The 20441-nt window shown below is 35.3% G+C and overlaps 2 protein-coding genes across 6 annotated transcripts; both read left to right on the top strand.

Annotated features, from left to right (window-relative positions):
• The first annotated feature begins 180 nt into the window (after positions 1 to 180).
• LOC112491335 (uncharacterized) lies at positions 181 to 2743 on the top strand. The gene is made up of 4 exons (XM_060816591.1): positions 181 to 546; positions 714 to 1402; positions 1569 to 1665; positions 1943 to 2743. The coding sequence occupies exons 1-4, from the start codon at positions 429 to 431 to the stop codon at positions 2569 to 2571; spliced, it is 1533 nt and encodes a 510-aa protein (XP_060672574.1). The 5' UTR covers positions 181 to 428; the 3' UTR covers positions 2572 to 2743.
• A 1071-nt stretch (positions 2744 to 3814) lies between these two features.
• Positions 3815 to 9574, top strand: LOC107415722 (uncharacterized). Of its 5 annotated transcripts, XM_048471350.2 has the most exons (4): positions 3880 to 4223; positions 4372 to 5123; positions 5254 to 5356; positions 6033 to 6898. In XM_048471350.2, exons 1-4 carry the CDS (start codon positions 4067 to 4069, stop codon positions 6809 to 6811), a joined length of 1791 nt encoding a protein of 596 aa, XP_048327307.1. In that variant the 5' UTR covers positions 3880 to 4066; the 3' UTR covers positions 6812 to 6898. The 5 variants fall into 5 exon arrangements, 1 of the variants encoding a protein (XP_048327307.1); XR_009638560.1 differs by lacking the exons at positions 4372 to 5123; positions 5254 to 5356; positions 6033 to 6898 and adding exons at positions 8202 to 8303; positions 8381 to 9574 and having other exon boundaries at positions 3894 to 4223; XR_007240148.2 differs by lacking the exons at positions 4372 to 5123; positions 5254 to 5356; positions 6033 to 6898 and adding exons at positions 8202 to 8282; positions 8381 to 9574 and having other exon boundaries at positions 3895 to 4223.
• The last annotated feature ends 10867 nt before the right edge of the window (positions 9575 to 20441 follow it).

Raw genomic sequence — 20441 nt, 5'->3', positions numbered from 1 at the left:
ACTTAATTACGACCAATATATATATATATATATATCCTGCCCTTGTTGACTAATAGCATTGATAATTGGTTAGGTTATTTGTTGCCATTATTATTTGTTTAAGAATTGAGAAACGGACTTTAAAAACTTTTGTTGGCCAATCCTTTTCTGCATTATAGTCCAAATCCAACGCCAGTATTGACCATATGCGCTGCCCCTTTTTCTTCACATAATACCTAGGTACTATATGATCCCATGCACCTAGTTACAACTAACCCTTAAGCCGGCCTTGAAGAAAGCGACTCCGCAATTCATTCGCCTCCCTCAAATCACTTTTAGTTGTTCAGTATTGGTAGTTTGGCATGTTATCTGTGGTTGAATTCAACTATATCCGTATTCCAAAACACAAATTTTGAAGAACAGAGTAGTGAGAATTCCCAAAGTATAAGATGAGAGGAGAGCTATGGATCAAGATTCAGAGGGTTCTTTCAAACAAACTCCGGAGGAAACTGGAGCCTGGAGATCACATCTACACATGGAAGAGAGGCAATATAAAAGCTTATCACGGTGATTTTTTTTTTTTTTTTTGTACTTTTTCCCATTTCTTCTTCTAAAGATACTATAGTGCTTTCTTTTTTTTTTTTTTTTTTTTTTTTTATATGATTGGCATCTGTATATATAGCATATAAACACTATTCATGGGATATTATTTGCCTGGTTATATGTGACCCTAGGGATATATGTCAGTGATGAAAAGGTGATCCACTTTGATTTTCATGGTGTCGTCTCTTCATCCATAGAAGAATTTCTTTCTGGTGGAGATGTCTATCTCTTTGAATATGGTGTTAATCCTGCTCTCTTCCTCACCAAATTCCGGGAACATACTTCCACCCTTGCCTCTACCGATCCACCTCAAGTTGTCCAGGATCGTGCGTCCTTCCTTCTCAACAGTGGCACCTCCAGTGACTACTACCGCTTCATAAACAACGATGAAGACTTTGCAATATATTGCAAAACAGGATTGCTGGTAGTAGACAGCATTGTTTTCAGCAGAAGTTGGCAAACAGCATTTTTCTTGGCTGTTACTACTGCTGTCTTTCTTTCTCTACTGCAACTCGCCTCTGCTACTTTTACTGGTCTGGCAGCTAGATGTCTTGGGGTTTACTATGTTCGTAGATTGGCTTCTGATATCGGAGCTCGTCCTAATGTTATCAAAATTGAAGCAGAGAGATTGCCTGTGGTTGATGAGATTTTGGCTTCTGGTGGTTTGGGCCGTATTGAATTCTTAATTGACCTGTTTTTAAGAATATTAATGGGTGCTTTTGCCTTTTGTTGTTTGCTATTAAGTTTGTGGTCTCAGACTCTTCCAGTGGTCTGGACTCTAGCATGCATCATACTTTTCTACTGGGCAGTATTTGGAAAAGTAATTTTCAGGCTTTGCTCTCCATATGATTGAGTTAATATATATATATATATATATATTTAAATTTTAATTAATGTAGTTTTTCCCATTGTTATATATTTATAAATTAATTAAACTATTAATAAATATTGATCTTACAGTTTACATATTACCATTTAATATCCAGAGGCTGCTTTCTAATAAGATACAGAAGAAGCAACTGAAGCCTGGGGATCACATCTACACATGGAGGCGCAACCGATGGTATACCTATGCCCATCATGGTGACCTTCTTCTTCTCCGTTTCTTTCCTTCAAAGAGTGTATCAAACATGGGTTTCAAACAAAGTGTTCATTTTTTTTATTTCTTTTTATCAGTCTGTACCCTGAATTGTTAATCCGTATTGAGTTTAAGAATCCATGGGACTAGCTTATTTGCCCTTCTCTCTCTCTCTATGTGTATATATATATATATATAATTCATGGGACTAGCTTATTTGCCCTTCTATATATATATATATATATATAATAAGTCTCTTATCAAGTCAGCCTTGATATTCAGGGATATATGTGGGTGATGGAGAGGTGATTCACCTAGATCGTGGAGAAGACCCTATTAGTGGTGGTGGTCAATCAATGGAATGTCATGTAGAGTCTTGCAACATAAATAGTTTTCTTGATGGTGGGGGATTGTATCTGTATAAATATGGTGTTAATCTTGCTTTCTTTATAGCCAAAACTCGAGGTGGTACCTGTACCCTTGCCTCTACCAGTCCAACAGAAGATGTCCTGCACCGTGCTCGCTTCCTCCGAAAGCATAATGGTTTTGGTGCCTACAACCTTTTCAACAACAATTGTGAAGACTTTGCAATATATTGCAAAACTGGCATGCTGGCAAGGAACATCATTGACATTGGCACGAACGGGCAGATAGCAACCCCATTTGCTGTTATTTATGCAATCCTTCTTTTTCCACGAGGATTCCCAACTAGTAATTTAATGGTTGTGTCAGCCATGTGTTATGTTACATACTCCATCTTGAGATTTATTTATGATACCAAATATTGTGGGAATGCTTGTAAAGTGTCCGTTGAGAGATTGGCTGCACTTTGGAGAGTTGGTAACTTTTGTGATAGTTGTATTGATTCGTTCTGGAAAGAGAGAGATTTTGAGGTTTTGAGTGAGGATTAAGGTAAGTAAATGCGTAGCCAAATTTATGATTTATAAGATTGACAACGGTTATCGGTTGAGTTCTTAATTAATGAAAGATCACTGATAAATTAGTTACATGTTAAAGACAAGTTCTAGAATTTTTCCACTAGTTGTCTAAGATATGATACTTTCTCAGATTTGTGAAAACAAAGGACATTGAAATCCTATAAAATATGAAGAAATGAGAAAAGCAGATACAGTTTGATAATTGATAGTCATTCCCCCTCCCTACAAAATTGGAAAGACTTGAAATGTATCAGAGTACGTGATTGCATTCTCAACATAAATGCACCAAACTTGTATTACTACTTAAAAAGAGGATTGTAAAGTGAAAAATGATAAAGAAATTAAAAAAAAAAAAAATTAAGTTAGCTCATGATCAAGCAACTGTCAAAATTAATTTAGTTCAATCTAGAGCCATCAACATGATTATTTTAGCCTCATCATAGCGCTTTATCACATCCTTAATTCATTTGGACTTTTTTATTTTCATTTTTACACCCATTAGTCTAGTGCTTATCATTAATGATTATGCAAGATTGCTTATAGGATTTTTTTAACAAGTAAAGAAAATAAATTCTATTAAAATAATTAAATAAATTAAATATAAGTGTATAGTTTTTTTTAATAATGCTACGATTGCTAAAATATTTATCAAAATTATTTATTAAATAGTACATATTAAAATATTATTATTGATAGACATATTTATATAACATAAATATAAAAAATTGAACTTTTAAATAGATTAGATTAAAAAATTAAATTAATTAAATATTAATATATACAACATCATTTGTTAATATTTTAATAAATCTAATATTTTTGGATGAATATTAGCTCTTTTTATCTCTCCTATGTCTGCATAATAATTAAACATACACATATTACAATGATATTTGTCAAATCAATTAAGTGCTTGACAGGATGTAAAATATAAAGTATTATATTACAAAATTATATGGATCAAAAGGTAATTAAGACTGTTATCTTTAAATCCCTCTTTATAAATTCTTTTATATATATATATATATAATTAGAGACCTTATTTAAAACGTCCGTATCTTCTGCATAGAAAAAAGTGTGAACATTGCTATAGGCTATCCCCACAAAGACATTTCTCCTATATTTTTTTTGTTGGTTTAATTAATCTTATCTGTTTAAATGGACTTACAATAAATTATTTAATTTCTCAATCAACCCTTTCTACATCACGGACAAAACCAACTATTTGCAATAAATTATTTAGTTTCACAATCAATGCTTTCTACATCACCGACAAAACCCAGTTATCGTCTCCATGCACCTACTATTTTAATATATACAGTCGTCAGACTTAGGAAAGCGATTTCCCAATTCATTTGACTGTCCTCTCCAATTCAATTTCTGGGGGATAAACTAGAATTTAAATAATTCCCATTTCACAAAACACTACAAATTTTGAAGAGGAGAAGAGAAACCCCCCTAGTGCAACATGAGAGAACAAGTGCGGATGTGGAACAAAATGCGAGGGAACTGGAACAACATGAGAAGGGTGCTTTGGAACAGAATACCAAGGAATGAACTGGAGCCTGGGGCTCACATATACACATGGAGATGCAGAGGAGCCAACACAAAAGAAGTCCATCACGGTGATCTTCTTCTTCTTTCTTCTTTCTTCTTTCTTCTTTATTCCTTTGAATGCTTGGCAGTCATTTTGTGGTTTCACAAACTTTCTTCCTTTTTTTTTTTTTTTTTTTTTTTTGATAGTATATATAAATAAATTATGTGTGACTTCAGGGATATATTTCGATGATGGAAACGTGATCCACTTCACTCAAGGAGGATTAAGATCATATCATCGTATATGTCGAAACTGCGGTATTCAACCGCATATTCATGGTGTGGTATCTTCCTGTCTGGATTGTTTTCTTTCAGGTGGAGATCATGATCTCTATCTCTTTGAATATGGTGTTAGTCCAGATCTCTTCCTCCTGAGACCTGGATGGAATACCTGTACGCCTACCCGTGCCGATCCAAATCATGAAAATGTCAGACACAGAGCGTTTTTCCTTCTCAGGAATGGATTTGTTGGATACCACCTTTACATAAAAAACAGTTGTGATTTTGCAATATATTGCAAAACAGGGCTGATAGTGTTCACTAGCATGAACGTGGGCAGAAATGAGTCATCAGCATACATCTTGGCTGTTACTGCTTTTGTGTTTTTTGCTCTCCTCAAAAGCATGCCTCTTAGTTTTACTGCTCTCGCATCTGGAGGTCACGGTATATACAGTACTTGTAGATTGGCTCTTGATGTCGGAGCTCGTCCTGATGTTATTCAAGTTGAAGTTGATAGATCTGCTAAAGTTCTGAGATCGGCTTCTCATTATTTGGGCTTCCCACGTACCATACGCTTCTTTTTTAAACCAGTATGGGTATCTTTGATGTGGACTATTGCTTGGTTGGTACTCGGTACGTGGTCTAAATCTCGTCCACTGGTCTGGGCCCTAGCAGGCTTCAAATTTTTATACTGGGCTATATACAACAGAGTAACTTTCTCTCTGTGCTTGGTCTCCATATATATATATATATATATGCACACTATTGAACTTTTATTTTTATTTTTTTAATTTAATCTTATAGTTAACTTTCATTTTTATTTAACAACTAAAATTTTAGACGTTCCACATCCGGTGGGTGCTTACCAACAAGATAGAGAGGAGGCAACTGCTGCCGGGTGATCACATCTACACATGGAGGGGCTATTTCTACGCCCATCATGGTGATTTTCTTCTTCTTTTCATTTATACATGATATTATCTGTTAAATATATGTTAAAATGATAGGAGGTGGACTCAATTACATTATATATATATATATATATACCCAACCCATCTTTTATAGATTTTTCATTTAAACTTATTTTATTAGTTGTTGAAATTTTTTTCAAGAGTTAAAATTTAAAAATACATTTAGGTTCTATATAAATAATATTTTGTTTATATTTTATTAGATTTATATAAATCTCAAATACATTTTTAAATCATTCTTGAAAAAATCTAAATACTCATTAAAAAAATATCTGATTAAAAATAAATTTATCAGATGACTTGATAAGAAATTGATATAATATATACATATATATATATATATATATATATATATTTGAATAAAACTCACATAAGCACAATATAATATTATTATGTCTTTCTTTGCTAGTTTTTAAATTATATTAATAGTTAGAATTTAAAATTTAAAAAGTAATCGAGTGATATAATTAAAATTTATTTTTAAAAAAATTGAATTTTATTGGAATTCGATAATAAAATCTAATAACTTTATTGACACTAACAATTAATAAATATAATTTTCAATTTTAACAATGTGATAAAAAAAAAAATAATTTGATGTTAATCCTTATGTTAAAATCCAAATTTGAGCTGACCATACATATTCAGGAATATATGTCGGTAAAAGAAGGGGTAAAAGAAAGGTGATCCATCTAACTCGAGGAGATGCCCCTATTACGCCCAGCTGGTCTATATTCCATCGATGGTGGGGCAATGGTGATCAAATAACCGGTGATCGTGTGAGGATTTGCAACATGCGTAATTTTCTCAAGGGCGGCAAACTCTACCGCTATGACTATGGTGTTGATCTAGATTTCTTTATAGCCAAAAGCCGAGGAGGTACAGGTACACTTGCCTCTTCGCATCCACCAGAATTTGTCCTGCACCGTGCCTATTTCCTCCTGGAGAATGGCTTTGGTGCCTACAACCTCTTCCACAACAACTGTGAAGACTTTGCAATATACTGCAAAACAGGGTTGCTAGTACCAAGTATCATTAGCCTCGGCCGTAGTGGACAGATATCATCCATTTTTGCCGCCATTTGTGCTATCATTTCATTTCCATATTCATTGCTGCTAACTGATATTAGTAATTTTGTTCGTGGGCTAGCTGTGGGTTATGTCCTTTACTCAATCTGGAGGCTGTTTTCTGATACAGGATATCGTAGGGATGCTCAAAGACTTAGAGTTCAGGAACTAGCTGCTTTTGAGAGATTTATTTCTTTAATGTTCCGACAGCTTTTGTTCACATTAGTACCCAAGTTTATTTGTTATACTATTTTGGTAAGCACATTTTGGTTTCCTCAACATCCCTGGGCTATAAGGACTAAAAATTGTCATCTCGACTGGATTATAACCGTTGCTTGTATGTGGGTCGTGTCCTTTTGATGGAAATTGTAATTTTTATTTATTTGAACTAATGGGACGGTCCAATTGCTAATGAAATCTATCCTCCTCAACTTATCCAAAAATGTATACACTGCTGTATATGCAATCATCGCTCCATTGGAGTTCTGACCAAAAAATCACGCTCCACTGGAGTGCACTTTTTGCTTTTTAAAATAAAAGATCCATAACCTATGGCTAAACATCCGTGGCCCATCATTAGATACACAAATAGGTTGAGTTCCATGGTATTTGCTGGCATATTAGTAATCTCAAAGATGTAACTAAATTTGTATGCATGTGAAATGTGGTGAAGCATATATAGGTGCTGTCAAGTTAGATCAAATTCAAGAAAGAAGGTAAGGGAAAATAATCCAGCTACACTGTGCATGGTATCAATAAATACATAATGTATTAAACAATGCTGTCAAATGCTAAAGTTAGTAATTAGCACATGAAGCAATTATTACTATAGCATTAATGATACTACATAATAAATGTCATAACTGATACACAATAAATATTAAAGAAAATTAATATATTATTTAATCTCTTTCATCATTCTCTTTATGTTTACTGTTAAATAAAAGATCTTTTAATTATTTATGATATATATAACCTTCTTTACTTAAAACAAATTCTCTTTTATTATTCATTTTATACAATTCTTTGCTCACAATAAATTTTTAGAAGAATTTTATTAGATTTATATTCAATTATTTTGAATTTAAACAATATTTTTTTATTACTATGTGTCCAAACTTAATTAAAAAAAAATAAAAATCCATTTTGCTTCAAGCATTTGCTTCTGCGAATTAAGTTAGAAAAAAAAAAACTTTTTATGTAAGAAAAAACTTATTATGTAAGCAATTTTCAACTATAAACTAATTTGTATAGGTACTATGTACTTAAAAAAAAAAAAAAAAACTTATTATGTAAATATTGAGGTATGATTAGAATTGATTGATAGCTTATACTGTTTTTATAACTTATAAAAATTTATATTATTATTATTATTTTTTTTTATTTATTTTTTTTTTTTTTGGCCCCCGTTATCCTAAAATATTGGTTATGCCCTTTGGAGAAGATCAGATTGCTTCAGCTAGTTTGGGATTGATTTCAGACCTATAAAATCAATACTCTCATAAAACTAATTCGAACCTGATTATTAATAATTTTGGCAATTATGAAGCTGATTTGAAAATGAAGTTGACAGCTGCTTCAATAATTATGATTCTTTCATAATAATCAAGATAAACAATTTTAAATTTATAAAACATCTTTCTTCTTCATTTCTTTGAATGCTTTGCAGTCTTTTTGTGGTTTCACAAGCTTTTTCTTTTTCTTTTTCTTGTTTTTAACAGTATATATAAATAAATTAGATTGACTTCAGAGATATATTTCGATGATGGAAACGTGATCCACTTCACTCAAGGGGGATTATGCTCAAATCATCATATATGTCAAAACTGCGGTAATCAACCACGTATTCATGGTGTGGTCTCTTCCTGTCTAGATTTGTTTTCTTTCAGGTGGAGATCATGACTTCTATCTCTGTGAATATTGTGATAGTCCAGATCTCTTCCTCCTGAAACCTGGATGGAATACCTGTACGGCTACCCGTGCCGATCCAAATCATGAAAATGTCTTTTATAGTAATTTTTTTGGTGCAGCAACTACAGTTTATATCCTTTTCTGTATGGTGAGATTTATTACCGATATTGCATTTGTTACAACCTCGTTTAGGCATCCAGTTCAGCAAATGATTTCATCTTCTAGATTGGCAGATTGGTTTCAAAGCAACTTCTGCCATTTCATTTTAAGTTAGCTAAAGTGAATGGTGTGTCATTGGTTTGAACTCGGGACCAATTGGAGAGTCAGAGCACATGAGAGTACATCTGTAAGAATCAGATATTCTGGGTTATTTCATTGTATTCACTAATTCTATTGATGCGGCGGCTACTCTTTAATTCATTTACTTTATGTTCGGATTCATCACCAATGATGTAGATAAGGAAAAGTTCATACAGTACAGTTACAGTTAAGAAATAGCTTCACTCCGAGTTCATGGTGATTTGTGCAGGCTGATGAAATTTTGTATTATTGGTGTCTTTTTTATGATTATCTGTTTCCGTGTCAAAGCTTTGATTTTCCGTTCCCGAAAGTTGTTCTAAATTGGGAAGCACCAGAGCCGTTATAAACAAAAAAGTGTGAAACGCACGGTATATATATCTTAAACTTAAGCAATGCTGTATGTTTTATAAATGCTGATTAGGCGCAAGAAGCAGTTAAGTTAGTTTATCTAGTTTATCTAGGTCAATCAGTTTGTGTTAGTTTATCTATCTCAATCAGTGTGTGTTCTTCATTGATGAGATATTCTCCGAATATAATTTCTCTTTTGATTCCTCGTGTGTATTCTTCTTCTTCTAAGCTTTGTTAGGTTGTTTCTTATGCCAGATGAAAGAGGATGCTAAAGAGGTTTGGACTGGTTTCGGAGCAAGAGAAAATGTTTCTGCATAAAATCTTTGATATAAGTGCAAGGATTCCCTTCTTTCAGGTGCTCACCAAGGATGTAAGTCCAACTTGGACTTAACCTTGTAAAAGATCCTATATTTATTGGTTTCATTGTTTGTAATATTCTTGTTTGATTTAGTTTTATCAAATTAATTACAATAGTCAACCAATCTATTTAACAGGATTTTTTCTGTGATGAGAATTTTTCAGATTCAAACATGTTAAGAATCACAGCTAGGAACTGATTTTTTATGTTGCCACTTTCTCCTTTTATCTTTTATTTTTTTTTTTTCCCCGTTCATTAAACCAATTTCATACATCTCTCCTGTAAATTTTTAAAGACTACGACTGCAAAAAATTTGGAGAAACAGAGTTTTTTACAAGCCTGCAATTACTTGTCCATGAAGGATACTAGGGAAGCACATGAAAAAGATATAATCATAAACATGTAAGTGGGTTCTAAAAGAGAAAACAGGTGATCAGGCCAAAGACATGAAATCCCATAGACTGAAGAACATATACAACATTCATCTACGGGTTGCAAGTCTTACTACAACAGTGACTTGGTTTACATTTCCTTGAGGAACGAACAAAACTAATCATCTATAAAGGGCGTTGCAGTATCATCTAACAAGAAACCTTTCGAGTTAGTTTGTGATAGCAAAATCAAGAGCCTTCTATTGTTCCTCTACCTTGGTGTTCATACAATTTTGCGATTCCTTGGAGCATACCTATCATCGGCCTTTACATTTTACAAAGGTTGCACCAACTGTTACTTATATTTCTAGCCTTGGGATGGTTGTGGTTTTTACTTCAGCCTGCATGCTGTTATTGCTGGTACTTGGTACCATATAATTCGCCATGTTCTTTGTGACAACTTCAATTACATCAATTTAAGCCTCATCATATTCTTCATTTGAATTTTATGGTTTTTAATCTTACCCCTATTATTGAAATGCTGCAAGGTTGCTGGTATGATTTCTCCAACATTAATTAAACAAAATATCTCAACCCAAAAAAAAAAAATAAATAAATAAATAAAAATTAAATATATGTATGTTACTTTCACATTAGGTGTAAACATTACTTTTATAGGCCACTCCATGTGTGAACAATAGGTGTTCTCTGTCTCTTCTGTTCTGTTTTTGGGTAAACATAATAAATTCATAAGCATCATATTAGTTTCTGCAGGTATCCAATCAGATATTATTGTATGGCAAGTGGACTAGTAGAAAACTCCTAGAATGATGTCCTTGTCCATGTTGACTAATTTGATAAGCTGACATACTTTAACAATAGCATCTTTGTCCAGGTTGTTTGCTGCCATTTTTAGTTGTTTAAGAATTGAGAAATGGACATAATCCTTCAGTCAACCAATCCTTTCCTCCTCCTCCTTTTTCTTCTTCTTCTCCATTTCTTTCTTTTGAAGATGACAGTAATTAGTATACTTGGAAGTGGAGTTGAAGATAGCAATGCTTATAGAGAATTAGGATTAGGAAACTTAAGGATATAAGAATATGAAGATATGCCTTATATTCTCCAACTCCCTAATGTCGGACTTAGAAATGTCTATGTATATTTAGAAACAAGTGCTTCCATATGAACTTGATAAGATGGTAATATATTGACAAGTTCTTGATAACTTTTACTGGTTTGGGCTAATTTTTATAAGACTTTGCTCAATATATAGCAGTTAGGTTGATGTTCTTTTGATAAAGAAAGTATAAAAGTAAATCTAGGCCATTTTAGTAGTCACAAACTTTTGAGAAAGTCTTTCAGCTATACAAGTCGGTCTCTTTCACCTATACAGTTTTTGGTGCTTCACAAAACCATTTTTACCACTGATACATGATTATATATCTTTAAGATTTGGTTTCGTATAATTGAAAAACAATTCAGCTTATTCATATAATGAGCGAGTTAGGCAATAGAGTAGGCCATGCAAGCTTCTTGAGAGAGAAAGCACAAATGTTTTGACTTGGGAAAATTGATTTTAATATGATGTCTGCTTAAATCATCTTACTCCAGAACTACACAAAATAAACAGGGCTTAGCAATAGATATTGACATTCGGGTTTACAAATTATATGTAAAGGGACAGAGAAAGACAGCATATTAGGTTAGCTTGATCTATGGTATCAATAAATACATAAGAAATAAAAATAAATAAGGAAAGAGACCATTGAAACTAACCACCATTTTTATGCAGGCTAGACAAATGACGATTGTTTAGTAATTTACTTTTTATATACGTTTGATATAAAACCAAGGGTGAGGCCAAAAGTATATTCGTGAGGAGTTCCAAAATGAAACTTTTGTATGCTACGAATAGAGTCCAACGTGAATGTAGTGAAGATAGCTTTGTCTCTTTTCCATTTGTTTTTGCTCTGCCAAGAACTGTCAGTTGTTGTCTTATATAATATCTATTCCATGGCTTCCTTTCCAGAAACAACAGCCATCACAATTTTAAACAGAGTACTTTGCTGTCACATTAGGTGTGAAAATTATTTTTATAGCCCATTTTTCTGGATGAATAATAGGTCTCTATCTCTACCTCTCCTGTTTATATATTTATATATGTATACATATATATAATATATACATGATAAATTTCATAAGAAATTGTATATTTATTAGTTTCAAGCAGGTCTCCCATCAAATAATATTGTATGGCAAGTGGATTAGCCGAATACACTTAATTACTACTAATATTTATATCCTGCCCTTGTTGACTAATAGCATTGATTATTGGTTAGGTTGTTTGTTGCCAAAATTATTTGTTTTCAAATTGAGATATGGACTTAAAAAACATTTGTTGGCCAATCCTTTTCTGCATTGTAGTCCAAGTCCAAACCAATATTGACCACATGCACTACCCATTTTTCTTCACATAATCATAGGTCCTATATGATCCTATGCACCTAGCTAGTTACAACTAACCCTTAATGTCAGGACCCGTTAAGAATTCCTTCCTCGGAACCCTAGAAAAGCCCTGATCCCAGGGAAATACCACCGAACCTTCCAACGGAAAATCCGGCAGCACCTCCCCTAAGGGTAGGACTTACCAAAAATTACCTGCACTGAAAACACACTTCTAAAATTCATCCCCTTATTCCTCCCACAATACTACAAATTGATTCCACAAATTTCAACACTTCAAATAACAACAGCAGCAACCCAGTGCCTAAATAAAAACTACACGTCTAATACAGTATACAGAGCATTATACAAATAAATGTGAAATTTATAAAATGACAGATAAAAAGCAATACAAGTTCGAGAGGAAAAAGGGAAGAAAAACTTCTTGAACCTTCGGCAACGAACTGAGACGTTGGACTCGCCCCGGACAATCAACGTCTCCAACCTGGACCTAGGGGAATGGAATTTAAGAGTGTGAGATGCTAACCATCTCAGTGAGTGACCCTAGCTACTATGCAATATAATAACATGGTAATACAGTAGATAAATAATAATTATTTGGAAATAATAATTTCTCTCAAAACCCTTACAATTCTCTCAGTTGGAAAAGTTCCCCTTTTTTAAAACCTTTTCACAAAACCCTTTGTTCGTATTCCCCGAAAACCAAGACATCAATTAATTCACTAAATATCAAATAGAATATAATAAGTCAAGCATCCGACAATTTTAATTTAAAGGAAATTAATTTATTGAATAATTAAGTAAAGAGAAAATTAACCCAATTTAAGATCCCCAACCAAATAAATACCAGAACAGTAATAATTATATTTCCAATACAGTTTTAAAACATTTTATTTTTAAAACACAGTTCTGAAAATCATTTGATGCACCCACTATATACCAGTGGAGCCAACAGTACCCAGCGTCTCAAGGTACCGCCAGACAGGAGGTTATAGAAAGAAACCGGCATACGGTCGCGTGGCATCCCACTGCGCCGCTGCTAACCTGGTGTCCCGGCCATGGGGGGGTGGCCTACCCTCATCCGATGGCAACCACAGGACAACCTCACAATATCACCTGCGCGCTACTCACACCCACCTACTCGCTAATCACAACCGTGTGCACACTAACCATATCACATATAAACAGAACACCAGTACGTGCACGGTGCATCTAAAAATCATAAAATCCACATATTGAATTTATATATCAAAACTCACACTTTTGCATAAACACAGCGGGTATATTCCATCCGCTTGAACCCGGGAAGTTCTCCACAATTTCTTTATAATCAATACCATAAATTCCATGATTTTCAAATCCACCAACTCCCAAATCCACCAATTCAAATATTCACATTTTCCCAATAGCATAAATAATTTCTCGAAATATAATAATTAAATCTCATAATATTCCATGGGCATATTTTATAAAAATTGGAGTCACCAACATAACCAAATATTTTCCTTGAAATATTTGAAAATCGAATCATGCCCGATTTAATGTTAAAACTACAAGAATTTCAAAATTCTCAAAACCATAAAATAATTTCACATGGCATAAATTATATAATGCACATTTTCTTAAATCTAATAAATTCACCAATAATTCCACAATAAATCAAATAAATATTTGGCACATAGAAATTTAATTCCAAATATTCAAATCACACATAGTAATCACAATTTAATTCCCGAAATTAATTTGAAGGTGGGTCACTCACTTGGAGCACGTAATTAAACAATGATCTACCATGGGATCAATTCCACGACTCACTGGTGCTCCTAGAACAAAATTCACAGACAATCAAATAAATTAATATTTTAATCGGGTAAATAATACCCGGTACCCGGGGGGTCAAATACAAACGTTATCCAAAATAGGCGAATAATATACCGAATCGAAGCTTGAGCGACGAGGATTACAAATCCGGTCTCCATCGACCCCAATTCCGCCGGAGGTGGCCGAAATTTGGTCGGGAAGCTTCGGCCGGATTTAAACTTGAGGGATCTCTCAAACGGTGGGGATTTTGGGCAAACTAACCCCGGAAATGTACTCAGAGGGGTCAAAAATGGTGGGATAGAGGTATGGGTCGGCTGGTTTGGTCGGAAACGACGAGAATCGCCGGAAAAACATAACCGGCCGCCGCCGGCTTCACCGGCCCGATCTGGGCGCGTCCAGCGGCGACAGGCCGGGAAATTTGGGGGTCGAGATCGCGGCGAGGTGGGCTTCCCCGGTGGCCAGCGCGTGTGGCATTTCGACGACTGAAATCCAGCCAACCGGTCGGTCAACGAGAGAGGGTGAGAGAGTCAAAGGAGAGAGAGAGGGAGAAAAATTTCTGCATTTTGTCTCTGTCGGGCTCGGGGAAGAAGGGAAGGAAAGGGAAAGGAAAAAAAAAGAAAAAAGAAAAAAAGAAAGTGTTTTCCCACGTGGGGAAAAAGAAAAGAAAAAGAAAAGAAAAAGAAAAAGAAAAATAAAATGAAATAAAAATAATTAAATAATTAAATAAAAATATTATTATTTTAAAATAATAAAAAAAATAATTTGATTTTTACACATGGTTGACATGTGGCTTCTCAACATGGTGACATATGGTCACCTTCATTAAATCACACGTGGCACATCGTTATACGTTTAAAAATAATATTAAAATAATACGGTATTTGAAAAACTCTACAGGTCCATAACTTTCAAACCACATGTCCAAATCGGACGTGCCGCTAGTCTACGGACTCATATCGATGAGCACGTCACAACCATGCATGAGTCAAAGCTCAACCTTGCATGAATAAAAAGTCAACTCTGGCACCCCTTGGACAGCTTGCATTTCAACTTGTTTTGCCCATAACTTTCAAACCGTAGCTCCGTTTTCAATGTGCTACCAGTCTACGAACTCGTGCCAACGTGTACTTCGTAATGGTACCTCAGTCAACCTAGAATTCTAACCGGGTCAAAAAGTCAACTTTTGACCCCTTTGGTCAACGGTCAACAGTCAACCGTCAACCTCGGTCGACGTGCAAAAATTCCGATATGGTTCGGGACAGGGTGTTACACTCAAGCCAGGCCTTGAAGAAAGCGACTCTCCAATTCATTTGCCTCCTCCAAATCACTTTTAGTTGTTCAGCATTGGTAGTTTGGTATGTTATCTGTGGTTAAATTCAACTATGTCCATATTCCAAAACACAAATTTTGAAGAGCAGAGTAGTGAGAATTCCCAAAGTATAAGATGAGAGGAGAGCTATGGATAAAGATTCAAAGGGTGCTTTCAAACAAACTCTAGAGGAAACTAGAGCCTAAAGATCACACCTACACATGGAAAGGAGGCAATACAAAAGCTTATCATGGTGATTTTTTTGTACTTTTCCATTTCCTCTTCTAAAGATACTATAGTGGTCTTTTTTTTCTTTTTTCTTTTTTCTCCTCCATATGATTGGAATCCGTATGTATAGCATATAAACACTATCCATGGGATATTATTTGCCTACTTATATGTGACCCTAGGGATATATGTCAATGATGAAAAGGTGGTCCACTTTGATTTTCATGGTGTCGTCTCTTCATCCATAGAAGAATTTCTTTCTGGTGGAGATGTCTATCTCTTTGAATATGGTGTTAATCCAGCTCTCTTCCTCACCAAATTCCGGGAACATAATTCCACCTTTGCCTCTACCGATCCTCCTCAAGTTGTCCAGGAGCATGCGTCCTTCCTTCCTAACAGTGGCACCTCTAGTGACTACTACCGCTTCATAAACAACGATGAAGACTTTGCAATATATTGCAAAACAGGATTGCTAGTAGTAGACAGCATTGTTTTCAGCAGAAGTTGGCAAACAGCATTTTTCTTGGTTGTTGATGTGCTAATTCCGCAGGTATACGAGTTGCACAAGTAATAAAGTGATGAGTGAGTATCGATGTTCTAAACTTTGCTAAGTACCAAAATTATTTATTAATTTTTTTTATCTAGGCACCCAATTTAACTTAAAACTAGTGTAAACGGAAATTAAAACCAATATTAAAATTAAACTAGAGTAGTGGGACAAGAAATCAAGAGAAACAACACACACAAGTAATAGAAATGGCAAATATTATGATCTAAAGCTCTCGGATATTGATTTTCCTCTTACTCTTTTCATAATTGAACTTAACTTGGGCAATTACCATTGGATTTCTATCCTAAATTCTAACCAAAAGGTTTCTAAATACATTCAATTTCCTATCCCTAGGAAAATTAGAATCTATGGATAATTGGTGGAAATTCAAGAATCTCTTCTTAAATTAAACTAAAAAGCCATGCATTAATTCCCTTTTTCTAGGTTACCCACTTCCTAATTAAGCTTTCCAACTCTAATTAAAATATGGGTTGTGTAATCCTAGTGACAAATCTAATAAATAACCCTTTCCCAAGAAGAAATCTATAGATCTACCCAATACCTAATTGGTTTCCACTCTATTTAGGCATATTATAACATTGAATCCAAAGAATACACAAGAAAATAATAGAATTGCACAATAATAATCAACTCACCATTCAATCACAATCCAAATAAGAGTTCCATCAACACCCTAGACAATAAATCTAGCAATCCATGTACAAAATATAAACCAAAACCAAAATAAAATGTATATTCATCATTAAACCCATGTCAAGCACAATATGTAACACCTCGTCCCAAATCACATCGGAATTCGTGCACGTTGACCGATGTTGATCGTTGACCGAGTGGGTCAAAAGTTGACTTTTTGTTCCAGTTGGAAGTTCTAGTTGACCAGGGTACCGTGGCAAAGTGCATGATGCCCCGAGTTCGTAGACTAGTAGCACGTCGAAAACGGAGCTACGGTTTGAAAGTTATGGGCAAAACAATTGAGGTGCAAACTGTCCGAAAGGTGCCGAGAGTTGACTTTTTTTTGTTGTGTAATTTTGTTTTGACTCTTTTATGGTTGTAAAGTACTCATCGATACGAGTTCATAGACTAGCGGCACGCTTAAATTGGACATCTAGTTAAAAAGTTATGGACGTTTGAAGTTCACCGGATATTGTAATATTTTATTATATCTGGCTTAAGTGCACAGTAATGCCACGTATCATCACTTGATTGGTCCACGTGGATGAACAGTGTCACCCACGGTGGCTTTTATTTGGCAAAAACGCCAGGGAAGAGAGAGAAAGAGAGAGAGAGAGAGAACGACCGGCCGCCTGAATCGTCCAATTTTCTGGCCGATCCTTGCTACACGCACCGGCCAGATAGGAGCGCCTTCCCATTTTCAGCCAAACCCTGAAATTTCACGACCGTTGGTCGCCGGACGCGCCCGGATCGAGACAGCGAAGTCGGTGGTGATTTTTCCCTCCACCATCGACCACCGCCGTTTGCCTAGTTTCCGGCCATTTTCAGGCCATACGCACCAGCCACCCCTCACCACCTCCTCATTTCCGGCCTACCCACCAAATTTCACGGCCATCGAACCTCTGACGCGCCGGGAACGGAGCGTTTTCCGGCGAGGCGCTGAAAATCTTCAAACCCTGATCTTTCCGCCGTCCGACCTCCGTTTGCGTCACTGCCGGTCCCATTGGAATCCTCTCCCCTCGATCTATAAAACCACCAAAAATCTCAGCCAACAGCCACCGCACACGCCACCGCTGGCGACGGTTGCCGGTGACCACGGAGGCTCGCCGGAAGTCACTGTTCCGTCGAGTATCCAGTTGCACCGCCGGTCCCTATCCATTGATTCCGACCTCCTGAATCCAAATTCGGCATCCTTTTCCTCCAATTTGTGACGGTTTGGGAAAATTGAGGAGTCGAATCCCGAAAGCTTTCCGATGAGATTCCGACCACCTCGGGTCCGATCTCCAGGAAGTAAGACCGAATCTGTGATCCTCATCACTCAAGCTTCGATTCAGTATATTATTCGTAATTTTTAGTTGTCGTTTGTGTTCGCTCCCCGGGTACCCATTTGGGAGTTACTCGATTAAAATATTAATATATTTTGTTGGTGTACTGTGGATGTTTTAGGTGCGCGTGCGAGTAGTGGAGTTGATCCTGCGGAGGATCTTAGCTGATATACGCGCTTAAGGTGAGTTACCCACCTTTAAAAATATTTTGGGGTAATTAATTATGTTTAATTGGTATTTGAATTATGCTCATGTGGTGCGATTTAATTATGATTTTATTGTGATTTAATTTATTTATTATGCATAAGCAAAGTATATTTCAGTAATAATCGTACGTGGTTTTAAGTATTATTTTTCGGGTATAATTGGTTTAAATATTTTGAGAAAAAATATTTGTTTAAATTGGTGGTTTAATTTTATAATTATGCCCACGGTATTTTATTTGTTGAACCTCGTATTACGAGAAAAATTATTATTTATTGGTTATCGATGTTTTTATGCCGGGTTTGTTAAATGAAAATATGTGGGATGGTAAATGTGAAAATTGGTATATTTCCCACGGTAATTTTGGAAAGAACGGTACGATTGATTTAATAATTATTTTAGACGTATTCATACAGTATTGGTGTTCTGGTGTATGTGTATATGGTTAGCGCAAGTATTATGTCTCCCATGGTTGCCATTGGACCATGGGCAGGCAAGTTTGATATTGACCACAGCCGCCCTCCTCCTTGGTCGGGATGATGGTTTCAGCAGGGGTACTGTCGGGATGCCGAAGTGCCGTTTGCAAGTTTCTCTCTTTAATCTCCCCACCAGTCGGTGCTCAGGACACTGGGTATCGAAGGGCATCACCGGTATATGGTGTGGTTCGTCAAGTGTAATTTTCAGATAAAGTTTCAAACCCCAAAAGAGTTATTTATTATGATTTATTACATTTTAATTATATATTGGGGTATTTATTTATTTATTGTTTATCAAATGGTTTGATCCCTTGGTTTTCGGGAAATACGAATATCGGGTTTTGTGAAAATGTTTCAAAAAGGGAACATTTCCAACGAAGTGATTAGTGAGAGTTTTGAGGGAAATTATTATTTTCAACTGCTATTATTTATTTACCTATTTAATTGCCGGTATTACTTAAATTCCCTCATTTGTTATACTATTATTATTAAAAGTGTTCAGTAGCTAGGGTCACTCATTGAGATGATTAGCATCTCACGGTTTTAAATTCCGTTCCCTTAAGTGCAAGGGGTGATAGACGTTTTTCCGGGGCGAACCAATTCTCCGCCGCTATCGTGTTTCGAAAAATACTTTTGTACTCGTTCATTTCAGTTGTATTATTTCTTTCATCCTTGTTGTATTTTCTATTGATTAGCACTTCATGAAGCTCTGTATACTATTTGGACACCTATGTTTTAATTATGCACTGGATTGCTGTTATTGTTGTGAAGTGCTGTAAATTTGTGGAATCAATTTGTAGTTTTGTGGGAGGAATAAAGGGATGATTATAGAAGTGTGTTTTTAATGCAGGTAATTTTTGGTAAGTCCTACCCTTAGGGGAGGTGCTGCCGGATTTTCCGTTGGAAGGTTCGGTGGTATTTTCCTAGGATCAGGGCTTGTCTAGGGTTCTGGGGAGGAATTCTGGATGGGTCTTGACACAATATATATATATATATATATACAAATACAATTTATAGAGTGGTAAAAGATAGAGAAAACTCAAAGGAGGAGGAATCTTGTAGAGGAATGTCTTCAATCTTCAATCTTCTTCCAATCCCAAGTTTTCTCTCTCTAGATTTTGCTCTTTCTCTCCCTAAATTGGGTGTGTTGCTCTCTAGTTCTCCTCCAAGCTCCCTACAATGGTGGCTCTTTTTCTTTCTTCCTATCTTCTACCAAGCCTCCCCAAAATAAAGCCTCCTCCAAATTATTTATAAAACCCTAGCCTTAAACCCAACCTTTAGATCATGATCAAAAGGTCCTAAAGGGGCACATGACTTTCACATGCCAATTTAAGTGAAGTCACATGATATGCACATGCAAATCTCTACATTAAGGGCACATGATTTGCACATGCTCTCATTAAAACTTCAAATTGACCAAAGTCAATGAAAGTCAAAATTAGAACTCAAAACATGAAAAGTCAAAATCATAAAAATTATCCTTAATTTCACTTTAGAGCTCACCTACACAAAAATACAAAAATATATCAAAATAACCATAAATGCTTGAATTTTCCACAAATAATCAAGCTATAGAAGAGTAAATAAGTGAGCTAAAACTCACTTATTAGCTGTTACTACTGCTGTCTTTCCT

The sequence above is a fragment of the Ziziphus jujuba genome, chromosome 4 (genome assembly GCF_031755915.1).
Source record: "Ziziphus jujuba cultivar Dongzao chromosome 4, ASM3175591v1".
In the NCBI taxonomy this organism is placed as follows: domain Eukaryota; kingdom Viridiplantae; phylum Streptophyta; class Magnoliopsida; order Rosales; family Rhamnaceae; genus Ziziphus; species Ziziphus jujuba.
Note: the sequence above shows the minus strand (reverse complement) of the source record. Positions and strands in the feature narration are given on the sequence as shown.

Bases quoted from the DNA above. Each gene is read 5' to 3' on its own strand.
- LOC107415722 (XM_048471350.2), top strand. From the start codon at position 4,067: ATGAGAGAACAAGTGCGGATGTGGAACAAAATGCGAGGGAACTGGAAC. The intron at 4,224-4,371 runs GTGATCTTCTTC...GTGTGACTTCAG, and splicing joins CACAAAAGAAGTCCATCACG to GGATATATTTCGATGATGGA. The intron at 5,124-5,253 runs GTAACTTTCTCT...CTAAAATTTTAG, and splicing joins ACTGGGCTATATACAACAGA to ACGTTCCACATCCGGTGGGT.
- LOC112491335 (XM_060816591.1), top strand. From the start codon at position 429: ATGAGAGGAGAGCTATGGATCAAGATTCAGAGGGTTCTTTCAAACAAA. The intron at 1,403-1,568 runs GTAATTTTCAGG...TTTAATATCCAG, and splicing joins ACTGGGCAGTATTTGGAAAA to AGGCTGCTTTCTAATAAGAT. The intron at 1,666-1,942 runs GTGACCTTCTTC...CTTGATATTCAG, and splicing joins GTATACCTATGCCCATCATG to GGATATATGTGGGTGATGGA.